We start from the raw sequence: 13,927 nt of genomic DNA, 5'->3' as shown, positions 1-13,927 counted from the left end.
ACTATAGACTAGACTATAGACTAGACTATAGACTAGACTATAGACTAGACTATAGACTAGACTATAGACTAAACTATAGACTAGACTATAGACTAGACTATAGACAAGGCTATAGACTAGGCTACAGACTAGGCTATAGAGTAGTCTGTAGACTAGGCTATAGACTAGGCTGTAGACTTGGCTATATACTAGGCTATATACTAGACTATAGACTAGACTATAGACTAGACGATAGACTAGACTTTTTTCATTTTCTTACAAAAGTTTACAACTTTATTATTATTAGTCCGATCTGTTTTGTGTTTGTTATAAAATTAATGTATTTTATTATTGTTTGTTGTAATTTTAAAATATTTTGTTAAAAAAACCAAACAATACATAACACAGCTGCATGTCATTTTAAATGTCTAACGTTATACATCACTTTAAGCTTAAATATTTGTATTTTATAAAATTTTTATATATTTTATAGGAGAAATTAGTTGAAGGCCTACAACGATCCTCTATACGACGGACTTTTAGAGATACACAATATACCAAAGAGGATGTCGTTGATTTATAAAAACCAACAATTTAAAAAAAAAAACACAATCTCCCCTAAAACCAAAAAAAAAATATATATAAAAACGCCTTAAATTTTGGTTTAAACTTTTTAACTTTTTTTACTTTAACGAAATATGTTTTCCAAAACTGTGCAATTTTCTATTCTATTAATTTTTTTTTTTTTTGTATTTTTCTTAACTGGCGTGTAATATTTATTACAATGTTTTTTTATCATTATTATTTTTTTTTTTAATTTTTAGTTTTTAAGTTAAATATTTTTTTAAGTAAAATAAAGTATTCCATTTTTATTTTGTAATATATTATTTATAAAATGTATTTAAACAAAAACAATATACATGCATATAGATTTAAATGAAACAAACGAACGAACATATTTTTTATACTATAATTTATAACTTTTCCCCTTGTGGTCTTCTTTTTATATTAAAATATATATATTTATGTAAATTGTCTATAAGTCTTTATACTTTTTTTAATTATAATAATTATTGAACAAAAACAAATATAAAACAAACAACCAATCGTACATAACATTAATAACTGATATTAAAATACACTTTCTAGTTTTGTTTGTAGTATTTCTTTTATAATTTTCCATAATTACAATTAAGTGCCAAGGTTTTTTTTAATTAATTTTGTTCATAATAGTAATTTTGAAACTATTTATGAAAAGCAATTGCTTTGCAGACTTTACAAGTAAAACTGAAACAATTAAAAAGGATTTAGATCTTTTTAAAACTCCATTTTTAAACATTAACACTTAGAAGTGCTAAATTTAAAAAAAGTTTACAAATTTTCCACTTTCTAATAAGACGAATATGAAATTTCCTTAATTTTTTTCAATAAAATTTTTATTTACAAAACATTCACAAACAGTAGAAGTAGTTTTTGCAAACATTATTAATAAAAAAAAAAGAAAAATCTAAAACAAAAAAGACACCAAATTAAATATTAAATTAAAAATTTTGAAAAATTAGTTTTTTTTCTTTTTTGTAGCACAAAATAAAATATTAAAAAAGCAAAAAATATTTAGTAAAAAACAAATTTTCTTATTTAATAATGGAAAATACAAAATTGATATAATACAACAATAACAAAAAAATTATGAATTTTGAAAACTAATGAAAGTAATTAATATAAAAATAAAAAAATGAACTGCCCCCACCAGTTGTGAAAATAAAACATACAAAAAATTTCAACGACTTGACAATTTTCAGACTAAAACGAAAAAAAAAAGAAACTCAAAATCGATAAATAAAATTAAACGATGTTTAAGTTATTAAGAAAAAAAAACAGCACACTCCCAAATAAACATTACACAATAAAATGTAAACATTTTTGAAATTTTTCGATAAAGAAAATATAGAAATTAAAAATAAATAAATAAAAAAAATAAAAAAATACATGTTGTTTTATTTAAAAAGAAATGATTTTTAATTAAAAATGGTAAAACATTTTAATAACGATTTAACATTTATACAGAGAATACAATTATCACCAATAAGTATAACGCAATTATAAACTGATTACAACCTTTAAGGTCTAAAAATGTTCATTCATAGTCTAAACAGAATGTATATAATTTGATTTATAATTTTTCACAGTTACAGTTCTTTCCGTAGACCAATAATACCTTAAGTAGTGTGTAAACAAATTTTAATCACAATTCAACGATTTAAAACTTATTTAGCGGTTTTTGTAACATAACCTTTGTCAACACTATTCTCGCAACAATAGTTTGACAGTTTATCAATTCCCAGTGAATGATGTTTTTTTAGCAAGAAGAAGACTTGAAAGAACGCTGTTGTTTTTATCCAAAAAATTTTACAATTTTTACAAAAAATAAATTATTTCGTAAATATTCTTTATAAAACTTAACAAAATGGTGAAATTAACACCCGAACTTATAAATCAATCGATGCAATTTATAAATCCTTGTCGAGAACGTGAACTGGATTTACGCGGCTATAAGATACCACAAATTGAAAATTTGGGAGCCACGCTTGACCAATTCGATACAATAGATTTGTCCGACAATGATCTCAGAAAATTAGATGGTCTTCCCTATTTACCACGTCTAAAGTGTTTATTACTGAATAACAATCGTATACTACGTATAGGTGATGATCTGCAAGAATGTGTGCCTAACCTAAATTCGGTGATTTTAAGCGGCAATAATTTGCAGGAATTGGGCGATTTGGAGCCTCTGGCACAACTAACACATTTAGAGACTTTGTGTTTGCTCATGAATCCAGTGTCTACGAAACCTTACTACAGAGAGTATATGGCTTATAAATTTCCACATTTACGCTTATTGGATTTTAGGAAAATCAAGCAAAAAGATCGCAAAAGCGCATTGGAATTCTTCCGTTCTAAACAGGGTAAAGAAATGTTAAAGGAAATAGCTAAAAAATCGAAATTAAGTGCTGCAGCAGCAGCTATGGCGGAAGCAACGGGTAAATCAACTGGCAGTGCGGGTGGAAGGTTTGCCAATCCCGAAGACTTGCAACGCATTCGAGAAGCAATCAAACGTGCCAGTTCATTGCAAGAAGTAGAAAGATTATCACAAATCTTGCAAAGTGGTCAAATACCGGATAATTTTGTTTTAGGTCAAAATGGTTCCACACAAAATGGTACTACTAATAATAGTACAACACAAGAAGTGGCAATGGAACATTAGTGTTTAAATATTTTTTTTAATTTAAAATATCTATTTAGTTTTCTGTGAAATCAAAGTGAACAATATAAAGAAGCAAACCAATGAAGTAAATATGTTTTTTTTTTTTTTTTAAATAAACCATTTTATTTTTTCCAAATTTTTCATAGAAAAATAAAGAATTTCTCAAGAGGAGTAGTAAGTATATATTGGCTATATTAGAAGAGTAATTTGTTGTTTTTTTTTTAAAGAAACAATTACAAACATAAAAGCAAGAATGACTTAAAAATTAAAAAACAAGTTTATGTTACAAATGAAAATAATTTAACATAGATTGTTAATTATTTATGATAATTTTTGTTAAATTTATAATTTCTTTGTGGCGTAAGGAATCATTCATTTACTTTTAATGGACAAATTAAAACAGGAATCAATTTATATTAACTACTACTATTTATCTATGTTTGTGAATTGCTTTTTTTTAGTTCTTTTGTTATAAGGATTAAGACTAACGTCCTTTGGCTTCCATTATGGCATCGTAATGAAGACCGGTATAGAAAATAATCCATGTTACTAGAAAACCAGCAAAGGAAGTCATAAAACCTTCTTTAATCAATTCCCAAGCACCGCCATAAGCTTCTTCGTCAATATTTTGAAAATTAATGGCATATATGTAAACAACAGCACAACTAATACCTGCAAACCTGAAAAAATAAAGGGAATGTTAGTGAGTTTAGCTTTTGAGATCATAGTTTGTATTTATACTTACAATACTAAACCTAAAAAGCCTTTAAGTGGTACAATACCCCAGATTACACCTAAAATAATGCCAAAAATTTGACGGGACCAATAGATAACATCCAAAAATTCATCCTAGAATAAAATAAGGGGATACATATAATTTAGAACATACATATGTAGCTAGTTTTAACATGTACATATATATCTAAGCACTTAAAATTCCAATTGGAAGTAACTGGGCAAGTAGTTTCTTTAACAATTTCTTTATCTCTTGCTTAAATACGTTTATTTGTATAACCAGATAAATTAACTCTACCAGCATGTTTTCATGATTATCGAAAATAAAAATTCTCACCTTATCCGGCCACTCAGATTTTGCTGTCAAAGCTCTATTGCAAATTTCCTTCATTGAAGAGGACTTGGCACTACCACTTGTATTGTGTTGAATCGTATTTGTTCTTGTAGACATTTTCACTGTCAATTTTTAATTCAACTTAGAAAATAGAAATAAAAGGAGTAAAATAAATACAGAAATTAATTAAATGCAATTTCACTCGAAATATATTAAAAACTTCGACGTGTGATTACTGTTGGACTGTGCGGGACAAAACGAATTTAGAACACAAATGTCAAAATGACATTTAATCATTAACATATGGCAAGGATGGGAATGTTAGTAGAAAACATTTTGTTAATGTAAAGTTCTGTGAATAAAGATTTAAAAATTTCATCAAAAAGATAAATTTATATAATAATTGTTGAATTTCAATTAATTATTTTAACGTGAGTTTCAAGTACGTTAAATAAAGGTATATTGTTTACATATTTTTTCTTACCACAGACAATTTTTCCAACTCTGCAAAATAGAAATCTTTTAATAACATAACTGTCAAATTTTCTGAGACGGGGTGACTCTTATCTAAAACAATGTTCACTTTAACACACCTTGTTTTTATTTTTAGTGTTGATAACTCGTTTTTGTCAAAACAGCAAAATGTAAACATTGTGCGAAATGTGTTCTTTAATTTATATCAACTTTTAAATAAAATATTTTCCATATTTTTAGCTTCTGCTAAGTGTATTAGTTTCAGAAATCATAAAAAAATTAAGTCTTCAGTAAATTCGAACAATAACTATAAACATTTATTTGCAATAAATCGCTGCATAGTCATGACAGCTTAATTAACCGATGTGTCAAAGAAAGACAAGTGCAGAGAAAAAGAGAAAAAACAACATTACGTCAAAACAACTGAAATATTTTTTTTTAGAAAAAAAAACAGCCAAAGAAATTTTACCAATTTTTGTGATTAATTACGAGTGAAAAAGTAGAAAAAATATATGTAATTTTTATTGCTAACAAAAGAAAAACTTAGTAAAAATTGTTGTCCACCAAACTGCCTCTATTTACTGTTGTTTAACAGCAGCAGACATTGTGTAAAATAATTAAAAGTGTTCGTTTGTTCGAGTGCTGAATACTGAGTAATGGCAGAATCAATAGTCCAAGATTGGTTGACGGATTTTCAACGTATACAGGGTCAACCTTCAGAGGTTAAAGACTTTGCCAATGAACATGACAGTGATTCGGAAATAGCTGAAGCAATTTTTACCATTTTGCATGATCGTCAAAGGCATGAATCATTGGTACATGATATTTGCCAACAGTTGTTGGCCTTCTATCGCAGCACAGAAAAATCATTACAAAAGTTCCCATTACAATTTATACCTGTTTTAATCTATACGTACCTGCATGCCGTTGCCGGTGGTGATAAAAAAGGTGTACGTAGTTTGGAAACACTTTTAATCTGCATTTACAATGGTGAAGTGTCTACGGAGGAGGGGGGCGAACGGGTGGTACAATTTCGTATGCCCATTTTAGCTCAGGCCTCTGTGTACCACGAAGAAAAGAATTTACCATTGACTGATTTGAGACGCTGGGAAGAGAATTGTAATCGTGAGGTAAAATGGGGTCCACATCAGCGCATCGAGGCGATTACAGCCCAAAATCGTTTGAGAATAATGACCGCTTTATTGTTTTGCTATAATCAACAAGTTAGTTTAACACAAAAATCCGCACTCATACACTTGTGTCGAGTGTCATCACAATTGGTGACAGAAGGATTCAATACGAAATCAACTCATGCTCATAGGATCTCATATGGGTAAGTGAAGATAATGAGGTTAATGGGACGTATGTAATTTAATCGATAATGTTTGAATCATAAAACTTCTAATATAAACCATTAGTGTTCATTGTATATGATATAAACTTTTGTTTTAACTTTTTTTGCCCTTAGCTCGGATCCTTCACTAATGCCCAAATCCATGATACCGCGCATTCCATTATCATCAGCATTCCTTGTGGAATTAGTGCATGCCATTTATTTTGCCATGTTTAATGGTTTTGGTACTGTGGCCATCCAAACACTGGAAGATATACATAATAGAGCGTGCTTTGAAATGTACACTGAATTGATACTAATCACCAGTGCAGTACGTAACTCTCTGCATGCCAATCCCTCAGGACAGCCCAGCGATGGTCCCATGGGCCTGAGCGTAGCTCTAACACCATCCACCAATACTGTAACCACCGCTGTCTCAAAATCAATGATAACAAATGCATCATTCCGTACGAAAAAATTACCCGATGACATACCCATCCAAGTGCAAGATCTTACAATGCCACAGGCGCCCCAACAGCTGGCCAGTGTAACAGAGGAAACTGCCGAACAAACACAAAATGCCAAAGAAGGCAAAGAATCGGGTCAAGGTTCACGCAATTCCATAATACGCCCCAGCATGGAGGGCATTAAGGCCCAAGCTCATAAAGCATTGATAGCAGGTTTCAAAAAATCCAAAGGTAAAGAGAAGGACAAAGACAAGGATGCCGGCGATGCTACAACTGGTGCTCATCAAACAAACGGCAATGCTGCCACAAATAACATAGACAGTAAACCACCGCAACGAAAACTAGATAAACACATGCAACGCAATTCCCTAATGCAACTGCAAATGGAAAGCTCTTCTTCGGAGTTTGAGAAGAGTCCTGGGCCGGTAAAGGGAAAAACTTATGAATCATTAGATACCATGGAAATGTTACCAATGCAATCGTTATTGGCTAATGAAAGCGGTAGTGGCAGTTTTAGCATTGACAGTGATTTAAATGGTGGTGCTCTTGTAACAGGTACAAACGTTAGTTCAGGCTTAGGAGGTGGTGGTGGTAGTGGTGGTATTGTGGGCGGTAGTGTCGTTGGTGGTCTAACAAATAATAGCAATAATAATAGTACAACAACTACCACCTCTTTAACCAGCAGTGACCTATTAACTACAAAAAGTTTCGATTCCAGTATTGAACTACCACCACTCAGTGCAACGCCCGGTATTGTGGGGGTAAAAACGAATGATACACTTGTGGATTAGTGCTTTTCTAAGGCTTCCAGTGGCCTAGGCTACTTATATTATGGTTAAAATCTAATTTCACCTGTTTAATAGCATACATACAAAGTTATCTCTTATTTAATGGTGATCATTGGTACAAACAAGACTTTATTTTGTTTGTTTTTTTATATTATTTATTTATTTATTTATTTATTTACGGGTGAAACAGTTGTTTTGTTTTATGTTTGTATATTGGTTTAAATTACATAGCTATGTATATGTATATGTATAGATATGTACAATAAGATTAAAGCACTTTTTGTTCTATTGTGCCAATGACTTACGAGGTATTCCATACGTGTTTGTATGAGCATTTTATTAAAATTTTAATTTTAAACTTAAAAAAAAAGAAATTAATGAAAAACATAACTTGTTGATTAATAAATGGAGATTGTTGAACTTAATTCAAAAGTATAACTAAATGGAACAAACTAATTAAAAAATTAAAAAAAAACACACACACACAGTACTAAATACATATATTTACGTTATGTTAACAAGCTTAAGTTTGTGTTAAATTAAATGAAAATATATTAACAAAAAAACACACATATTCATATAATAATTATTATAATTTTTTGCTTAAATAGCTTCTGTGTTTTATTTTCTTTATGAACATTTTCTTTAATTTTATAATCACTTTAACTATCACTTTATTGTTATTTAGGTATAATATTTAAAACTTATTTCTTTTTTTTATTCTTTTTGATTAACAAAATTTTATTAAATAAAAGTCATTCTTATAATAAAAACACTTTAATTAAATACTTTTATTACAGTTTTTTCTAATATTAACTACACTTTAATAACAATTTGGATAAATGTATATCTGTTTGTTTGTTTGTTTTAATTTTTATAACTTCTTTATAAATAGAAAATTTTGTGAAATATAAATTAAGTATTTTATTGTTGTTTTTTTTATAATTTTAAATTATTTAAGACATAATTTTTAAACAATTATTGTAAAAATTTGTTATTAATTATAAAATTTTAAATAATTATTAAATAACTTTCGAATTGCTAAAATAATACAACAAAAAAAACAAAATCTCAGATAATCCATTCACTATAGTTAATTGGGCTAATAAATTGTGTGTCTTTTGTGTATTTTACATACATTTTATAGCCGTCAGGCTAATTTTATTTTTTCGCAAAATTCTTTTAATAAATCGTAATTATTTTATTTATGGATCAGGCCATTAAAACATTTACATTCATATTGAAGATAATAACAATTACAAATAGTTTATAACACAATTTTTGCTTTATAATTGCAATTTTAGATTTATTTTTCAAATTATAGTGTGAAACTAGCAGATCTTGTTTCTCCCCAAACAATTTTCATTTAGAATAAGAAAATTTCGTAAATAGTATGATTTTGTACATGACAGTAGTACTAACTAAAAACAAAAAATTTTTCTGTAGACTATAGACTAGACATAAGACTTTAGACTATACACAAGATTGTATTATAAACTAGGCAATAGACTAGACTATATACTAGACTACAGAATAGACACTAGACTATAGACTAGATTATAATCTAAACTATAGATTAGATTATATACTAGACTAGACAAAAGTCAATAATCTATACTACAGAATAGACTAAAGACTTGACTCTTGACTAGACTATAGAATAGACTTTAAGTAAGACTATAGACTTGAATTTTGACTAAACTATAGACTAGACTATAAACAAGACTATGTAAAAGACTAGACTTTAAACTAAACTATTAACTGAACTATAGACTAGACTATAAACTAATTTATAGAATTGACTATAAACATGAAAAAAATAATTATGAAAAATATAATACTATTTATGAAATACATATTTATGATGAAACTATTTCATTTTCAATATTTCGTTATACATTACTACCCAGCAAAAAAGAAATGTGGAAAAAAGATGTAGTATTTCCCAGCAAAAAAAGTGTAGAAAAAGATGTAGTATTTTCACCAGAACTAGTAACTTGAAGTGCTTCAACTTCTGGTGAAAAGACATCTCTCATTAGAGGTATGTTGTTAATTTTTTGGCAACTCTAAACTACATATAATCTTAATTTAAGAAGCAATTAAAATCTGATATTTGGATGTCAAAAATAAAACACATTCTTTTCATGACACTTTTATGAAATTTTCACAGGTTTTTCACCAAACCTTTATATACTTCAAATATGTTATTTGTATTGACTTTTCTACATTTTTAGATGTGATTAAGATGCAGTTTGTAAAGTATGACAAGCCTGTGTTAAAATTATCACTTCTATAGGTCTTTTTCAGTACTTCCATGGAATAAATTCTGGCATTTCCATTCGAATTGAAATTTTCTCCGTTTGGCAAAGATTATTGACCAGACTACAGACTAGACTTTAGACTAGACTATATACTAGACTACAGATTAGACTATAGACTATACTAGACTATAAACTAAACAATAGTCAATAATCTATTCGACAGAATAGACTACAGGCTTGACTAGACTTGACTTTTGACAAAACTACAGACTAGACTACACTAGTATATAGACTATACAAAATACTAGACTTTAAACTAGACTATTAACTGGACTATAGACTAGACTATAAACTAATTTATAAAATTGACTATAAACTATACTATCAAGTTTATAGTATAAATTATGAAAAAAAATCATACTATTTATGAAAAACATATTTATGTTAAAACTTTTCCTTTAACAAGCAATGATTCATTCTATTTTCAATAATTCGTTATATATTACTGTTATACTAATGGTTCTATTTTAAGATTGTTTTATAAATCTAAAATTGTAATTCCACAGAATAAATATTGTGATTGTTTGTTAAACCTGTCCCTTTAGCCAGTTAGACAATAGTTATCATTTCTTTAATACATATACCAACATGTTCTGTAAGTCAAGTAATGATAAATTATAAGAAATAATTTTAAATCATAATTCACAATCGATATCGTACCGTTGTAGCGTTGTATGTCATAAAAAATTTTACAAAGGGATCAATATGGACCCAAGTAAAGCCGACATTGGCTACCTGTGCAAACCTATGTCATAAAAATGTTTCAACTAAATTTGTTTGAAACAAAAACAAATCAATAACAAAAAAATATGACATACTACAATACTACCGTACTACACCGATTGTGAATTGAACAAATATTTACAAAACAGTTGGCCATATGTGAATTAATTAAATATAATTAATGCATATGTGTATATTTGTGTGATAAATTTAAAAAAAAACCAAATATATATAAATTATTATGTATATTAAATATAATTTAAAAAACTAACTTATGAACATCATAAATGTATTTATTGAACGTTAATTAAAATAAAATTAAAACAAAAACTGAACTCATGTTATTATCAATTGAAAATGAAAATTAAACTATTGCATATAAATTGAATATAAAACAATACACTATATACATACATATATTCAAATAAAAACTATATAATTGCAAAGATAATAAATATATTAAAATGAAAACAAATTACTTAGATAGAGAGATGAGAATCTTTTATTTAAAAAGAAAGTAAATCACAAAATACCATAAAACAAATATTTACCACAATTTGCTGTAATACACATTGATGCCCAGAATTAAATAATGAATGAAAAAACGCTAAAAATAATTGTTGTACACGCAACAAAACATTTATTAAAAAAAAAGACAAAACTTACAATTTCCTAAATTTACCCTGTAAAAATATTCTAGGAACATCAATACCCTCCTTTACATTCAATGTACGACGATGTACATAACAATTACTTAATATCTCAAAACCATTATGCTTAAACAAATCAGCCAATTCCTGTTCAGCAAAATAATAACTTCTAGTGCCATCCTGACGCATGTAGAAATTTTCGGCAATTTTATGACCCGATTTAAATCTTAACTGAGCCATATCATAACGTCCATAATCTCGAAAGAGCACAATGCCACCAGATTTCAAAACTTTATGTAAATTTTTAATCACAGAGTCAAATTTTTCCGGTGTTATGGCGGATAATACAAAAATCATTGATATTATATCTAAACTCTCTGCGGGTATATTGTCATGTATGGTTTGTGTGGTAATGTCACATTGAAATGCTTTAATTTTATTTTCATCATATTTAGGATTGGAACGTACAAACTCTACAGCTCGTGGTGAAAAATCACAGGCATAGAAATAATTATTCAACTGACCCAATGCTTCCAGTTCTTCCATTAGGGGGTATACAAAATTGCCAACACCACAACCAACTTCTAAAAGTTTTCTACATCCCTGTGAGCTGCAGGCCTCCACATTTTCTTGTATTAATTCTTGGAATTCTCGTGTTGTCCACCGTCTATCCTTAAAGAAACGTGTTTCATTGCGCTTATAGAAAAGATCCCAATGTTTTTGTGCCTGAGCCTCAAGCTGGCGTGCCTTAAATTCCGGTATTAATCGCTTATTTTGTTCCGTTAGTTTTTGTTTTTCATCGTCAGTTAGCGTTTTTTCACTTGTAGTAAATACATCCTCTATTAATTGATTGTTATTATCTAAATTTTCCATATTTTTGGTTTATTTTCGCAAAGAATTAAAAAATTAACAAATTCACGTTGTTAGTGTTTTGTTTTTAAGGGTTTTGTTGCGGTTTTTACAGATCCGGTTATCATAATAATTTAACGTTTTACAACACTAGCCTTTAATTGACTGTTGCAAAACTATGCTGCCAGACTATTTTTAATTATTTTAACAATAAAAGTAAGTAAGTAAGTAAGTAAGTAAGTAAGTAAGTAAGTAAGTAAGTAAGTAAGTAAGTAAGTAAGTAAGTAAGTAAGTAAGTAAATAAGTAAGTAAGTAAGAAGGTAAGTAAATAAGTAAGTAAGGAAGTAAGTAAGTAGTAAGTATTGTCAGACATTGCTTCCAGTGTTACCTTATATATCAGCCTTCTTTTTACAAATAAACTGCAGCCAACTTCATATGTAAACAACCGGTATTTGCTGTTTACACAACAACAAATAGTAACAGCTGTTTGTTTAGTTTTGCAATTTATTTTCTTTTTGGAACAAACTGTTGCGAGCTTTTGTTTTTCCTTTAGTTTTCTACCAATTTTTCTAAACAATAGTTATTTGTAAACATCAACAATTCCCAACGTTAAGAAGATTGGCCAATAAATAAGGACTTGCGCGTTAAATTCTTACTAAATTGCAAGTAAGTTCGCAAAAGAATAAACTTTTATAAAAATTCTAGTCATTGCTAAGAGAAACGTTTAAAAAACTAAACAACGGTAGCCTACGTGGAGGTCTGCCAACAAAAAGGTATATGTATAAGGAAGACCTAACAACATTTTTTTCGGCCAAAACACAACTGAAAAAGTAATAAATTGAAAATTAATTGGTATAACTTTACAAAATTATAAGAAATTTCATTAAGTGAAAAAAAAGAAACATTTTTAAGCGGTCTTATTACTTTTCGTTAAAGCTATTCCCATGGAGGAATTTAAAACTATTACACCCACCACTTCGGTGGTGAAGATATCATCATGTTTGGAAAAAATCTTTAAGAAAATTGTTGAAAGCCGTGAAAAGAAAATTGCTGAACATAATATTAAGGAAATTGAATTTTTGAAATCACAGTGTAAAGCTGAAAATGTACAATTGGGTCTTATGAGCTGTCAGACATTTGTGCGTTTGGTGGAGCAAGGCACTTTGGAGCCTGCTAGTGTTTTAACAATGCTAATATCCATGTTGCCAAATTCCAAGTAAGTACATTCAAGTGTGTGTAATTTTATTTCATTTTAACCGAAAACAAATAAATTGATATGGAAAAAATTCATAGATTCAAGGATAAAAATCAACATAAATTACATTCACATTTCCTATTATACCCCTTACTCTCACTGCATGCAATTTCTACAGGATTAACTAAAGGTTTCGTTGTTCATAGTTGAATACACCATTAAAGTTCCTTTTACAATTTGTTTTCTAGTCTTAGTTGTTGTTTTATGTACTTCAAAGTTTTTTCTCTTCATGTTTTCTTCGTACATTGCCTTTTTTACGTGATGTTGTTGCTGTCGTACATGCCTACAACACCAGGTGCTTCCTACTTCGGTCATGTTTTATAGCCGGAGTTTCCGTTCTTTTAACTATTTCGCATACCTTGACCAACAATGGTCGTTGGCTTTTCTGAGTTAATTGTTTTGTATGCGCTCTATTTTACACCAATAGCAAAATAAATGTAGGTCATTAAACATACATTACAAACGATATTTGGTTTTAATCGTTTGCAACTGATTTATGTTTTTTTCTTTATGTGTTCTTTTGTTAATGCTATGAAAGAGATTGTATACTTTCTTGAAATGTTTATGAAAATAGTGAGAAACTTCTAAAAAGTTCAATAATTTGACTTGTCGAATTAGGCAAAACATTATTTTTAACTATTTAGTGAAACATGCCGATAATCTGCTAAAATTCAATCTTCTAGTACAATTTTTCTATCAAGAAAACGAGAAAAATAGATAGATAGATAGATAGATAGATAGATAGATAGATAGA

General features: G+C 28.6%; 6 protein-coding genes across 20 annotated transcripts in view; 4 read left to right on the top strand and 2 right to left on the bottom strand.

The window, feature by feature from the left end:
• The window catches only part of LOC111684896 (F-actin-uncapping protein LRRC16A), a 60,075-nt gene extending 59,308 nt beyond the window's left edge, over positions 1-767 (top strand). For 13 of the 14 annotated variants that reach the window (XM_046953605.1, XM_046953606.1, XM_046953601.1 and 10 more), the window contains one exon: positions 473-766. In XM_046953605.1, the coding sequence (XP_046809561.1) occupies positions 473-486 (14 nt within the window). In that variant the 3' untranslated portion in view covers positions 487-766. Of the gene's footprint in view, positions 1-472 lie in introns of all 14 variants that reach the window. The other variant, XM_046953610.1, reaches the window with a different exon arrangement.
• Positions 768-2,326: 1,559 nt separating this feature from the next.
• On the top strand, positions 2,327-3,380 carry LOC111684900 (probable U2 small nuclear ribonucleoprotein A'). The gene has a single exon (XM_023447129.2). It carries the CDS (start codon positions 2,447-2,449, stop codon positions 3,242-3,244), a length of 798 nt encoding a protein of 265 aa, XP_023302897.2. The 5' UTR covers positions 2,327-2,446; the 3' UTR covers positions 3,245-3,380.
• A 147-nt stretch (positions 3,381-3,527) lies between these two features.
• Positions 3,528-4,581, bottom strand: LOC111684901 (respirasome Complex Assembly Factor 1). The gene is made up of 3 exons (XM_023447130.2): positions 4,317-4,581; positions 3,990-4,093; positions 3,528-3,924 (listed from the first exon to the last, which is right to left on the bottom strand). Exons 1-3 carry the CDS (start codon positions 4,428-4,430, stop codon positions 3,729-3,731), a joined length of 414 nt encoding a protein of 137 aa, XP_023302898.1. The 5' UTR covers positions 4,431-4,581; the 3' UTR covers positions 3,528-3,728.
• A 472-nt stretch (positions 4,582-5,053) lies between these two features.
• LOC111684899 (hyccin) lies at positions 5,054-7,738 on the top strand. Its single transcript, XM_023447128.2, has 2 exons — positions 5,054-6,120; positions 6,256-7,738. The coding sequence occupies exons 1-2, from the start codon at positions 5,444-5,446 to the stop codon at positions 7,376-7,378; spliced, it is 1,800 nt and encodes a 599-aa protein (XP_023302896.2). The 5' UTR covers positions 5,054-5,443; the 3' UTR covers positions 7,379-7,738.
• Positions 7,739-11,033: 3,295 nt separating this feature from the next.
• LOC111684921 (tRNA N(3)-methylcytidine methyltransferase METTL6) lies at positions 11,034-12,005 on the bottom strand. The gene has a single exon (XM_023447152.2). The coding sequence runs from the start codon at positions 11,940-11,942 to the stop codon at positions 11,082-11,084; it is 861 nt and encodes a 286-aa protein (XP_023302920.2). The 5' UTR covers positions 11,943-12,005; the 3' UTR covers positions 11,034-11,081.
• Positions 12,006-12,416: 411 nt separating this feature from the next.
• The window catches only part of LOC111684903 (focadhesin), a 10,519-nt gene continuing 9,008 nt past the window's right edge, over positions 12,417-13,927 (top strand). Inside the window, exons 1-2 of one of the 2 annotated variants that reach the window (XM_023447132.2) lie at positions 12,417-12,584; positions 12,855-13,134. In XM_023447132.2, the coding sequence (XP_023302900.2) occupies positions 12,863-13,134 (272 nt within the window). In that variant the 5' untranslated portion in view covers positions 12,417-12,584; positions 12,855-12,862. Of the gene's footprint in view, positions 12,585-12,644; positions 12,749-12,854; positions 13,135-13,927 lie in introns of those variants that run through there. The other variant, XM_046954829.1, reaches the window with a different exon arrangement.

This window comes from Lucilia cuprina, chromosome 6 (assembly GCF_022045245.1).
Source record: "Lucilia cuprina isolate Lc7/37 chromosome 6, ASM2204524v1, whole genome shotgun sequence".
Taxonomy (NCBI): Eukaryota; Metazoa; Arthropoda; class Insecta; order Diptera; family Calliphoridae; genus Lucilia; species Lucilia cuprina.
The sequence above is the reverse complement of the archived record's forward strand: the minus strand, read 5'-3'. Positions and strand labels throughout refer to the sequence as shown.